This window comes from Chaetodon auriga, chromosome 6, assembly GCF_051107435.1.
Source record: "Chaetodon auriga isolate fChaAug3 chromosome 6, fChaAug3.hap1, whole genome shotgun sequence".
In the NCBI taxonomy this organism is placed as follows: domain Eukaryota; kingdom Metazoa; phylum Chordata; class Actinopteri; order Chaetodontiformes; family Chaetodontidae; genus Chaetodon; species Chaetodon auriga.
The window spans coordinates 21,365,563-21,368,167 of record NC_135079.1 but is presented as its reverse complement, the minus strand read 5'-3'; the positions used below and the strand labels follow the sequence as shown (position 1 = coordinate 21,368,167).

Genomic DNA, 2,605 nt, shown 5'->3' with positions numbered 1-2,605 from the left:
GCAGCTTCTGATCATATCAGACTGTCCTTCTCAGCACATGGAGTTGACCCGCTGTCATTGACTCCCAGATGAATGGTGATGTTATGTCATCTTCCACCATAGCCCTGCAATAAATATGACTGCTTTTGCTCACATAACTTTGTGTGTTGGCTTAATTCTGCGGTGTGTTTTGAGGCAGTACTTGGTGGTGGTGGTGTTTTAGGTACTTGGGAAGGCTTAGGAAGATATTGTTACTGTTTTGTCCACCACATTTACATATATGACAGAGAAAATGAATTTCTATCTAATACAGTGCCCCTATGATGACTGCCTCCTTGAAGATGTCTTGAAGAGATTCCTCTCTGACTTTACACCAAATGTTTTGTTTTCTGGTTACATAATGTGAATGTTACAATAGGGGCAGCTGTAACAGTGGAGGAATGTCTAGGGATAAATACAGCACAGCTCTGCCTCTGCATCAGATGCCACCTGCTAATACAGCAACATGTCCTGGAGCAGTTCCTTTGGCATCAGAGCTGCCATTCCCAGTGCAGACTATGTTGCACAGAGCGCGAGTCGACAGATCTGGCTTTTAATACTGTTTTGGTGTTACCACCTTTGGTTTCAGACTGACTTTGCATGTCCGTGCAACTCAAACAGGAATTTCATTCACTGCTACGGCTACATGATGCTGCCATCTCTCATCATAATCAGCCTGATTCTGTGGAACGACAAGCGCATTGGAAGAATCTTCAGATACGCCTGCTACCACTCTTCAATTAAAAAGGGAAGATGTTGCTCCAGGGGGAGATTCTGCTTTGAGTTCTTCATATACCTTCTCCAGGCTGCATCGTCCGGGTTTCTTTGGTGTGGATCAGTGCTTGTTGATGGAGACTGGTATGTTTGCTGTGGGACTGGCAACTCTGAACTGATGGCCTTATCCTGCATGAAGGAGAGCGAGATCGGCCCAGCCGAGAAGGCGACGAAAGTTAACCTGAAAAACCAATCAATGGTGAGTAAAGGCTCTCCTACCTCACAACACCTGTTCTAGAGGACACAGTCAACAATGAAACAAGCAGCACATGATGACAAGTGCTTTTACAACTCATTGTGATGTGCTTGGCAGGTCATTGGCTTGATCTGCATCCTGCTGACTGCTGCATGCTCGTTCATCTTGGTGCTGCCATGGAACAGGTGGTGCACAAGGAGAAATCACTTCAGGGCAGCGTTTGAAGAGGCCATACTGGAGCAGACAGAGATTATTTTGTGGAATGAGATGGAGAAAGCTGATGCAGACAATGTGACAAAATCACTGGTCTGTCTGTCCACCACTGCAACCTCTACAACACCTTCCAATACAAAAGACCCTGAGAAGGTGGAAAAAACTGAGGACAAGGAAAAAATACTTTTAAATATAAATGTCAACTGGGAAGACATAGCTTGTCTTGCTGATGCCCTGATTGAACGTATTTCAAACAAAGCAGCTAATAATAAAAACAAGGCATGAATATTTCTGTTAATCGAAATTTCATTTATTGGTTCATTTATTGGTTTTGTAAATCACAAGCACAGAGCTTTTCTGCTGTCATTTATTTTTCATTTACAATGTGTGCTGGCCTGTATTGCTATATTCACATGCAAAAATGATTACATTGATGTTAACTGAAGAGTCTGACATTTTTGGAAATACACTTTTCACCAGTCTTCTTCACCAGTTCTCAGTGATGAGAACATTGGTACCATGTTATTGAAATGAATCAGAAATGCTGTAATATGCTTCAGTCAAGTTTATTTTTTACAGATTCCAAGAGCAAAACAAGAAAGTAAAGAAATCCCAGTAATGCAGTACTACGGAGCCCCTAAAGGAACATGAAGGAGAAGAGAAAAAAGAAAGGAAAATGAGCAGAAAAAAAAGTTTCTGGTCACCATGATGACGGATGCGCTCCAGAAACTTATCATGTTAGCTCGAGATATGTAACTCCTGCGCACGAGATACGTATCTCGACCTAACATGATAAGTTTCTGGAGCGCACGTGATCTGTCGTCAATGCGGCCAGAAACTTTTTTTTTCCTGCTTGTTTTCCTTTTATTTTCTCTTCTTCTTTCTTTCTTTCTTTTTTTTCTTCATGTCCCTTTACGGGCTCCGTACAATGCAAAGCATTTGTCAGTCATCAGAATCATAATCCAGCAATAAAAAGTGACCTTTTTGTTATAATGGAATCTTTGTTCATGGTAATTAGATAGATAGATAAATAAATGTGTACAAAGTGTTTCTGTTAAGTCACATGTCAGTGCTCTGGTTCAACAGCTCAAACTGAGACTTATGTCCATTTTTGTTACATTAGTGCATTTTACATGTTACTCACCTGCATGTCAGTACAGAAAAAAGAAAACGTTATCTTGCACACAGCTTAAAAGTCAACACATTCAACACGTTTGTTATGTCCTCTCTCTGTCCTTCTATTCAATTTACCAGCCACAGAAACCAGATCATGCATGAATGTCACGTTGTGCTGCATTCACATGTCTGGTATCCACCTACAGATCACATGCAGGTGGATTATATTTTACATTGTCTGAGCTGCATGGTTAGATTCCTGCATGGAAGTTATGCATCCTGATATAC

General features: G+C 41.2%; 1 protein-coding gene across 1 annotated transcript; it reads left to right on the top strand.

The window, feature by feature from the left end:
* The first annotated feature begins 469 nt into the window (after nucleotides 1–469).
* LOC143321843 (uncharacterized) lies at nucleotides 470–1,486 on the top strand. Its single transcript, XM_076732514.1, has 2 exons — nucleotides 470–991; nucleotides 1,106–1,486. Exons 1-2 carry the CDS (start codon nucleotides 485–487, stop codon nucleotides 1,484–1,486), a joined length of 888 nt encoding a protein of 295 aa, XP_076588629.1. The 5' UTR covers nucleotides 470–484.
* The last annotated feature ends 1,119 nt before the right edge of the window (nucleotides 1,487–2,605 follow it).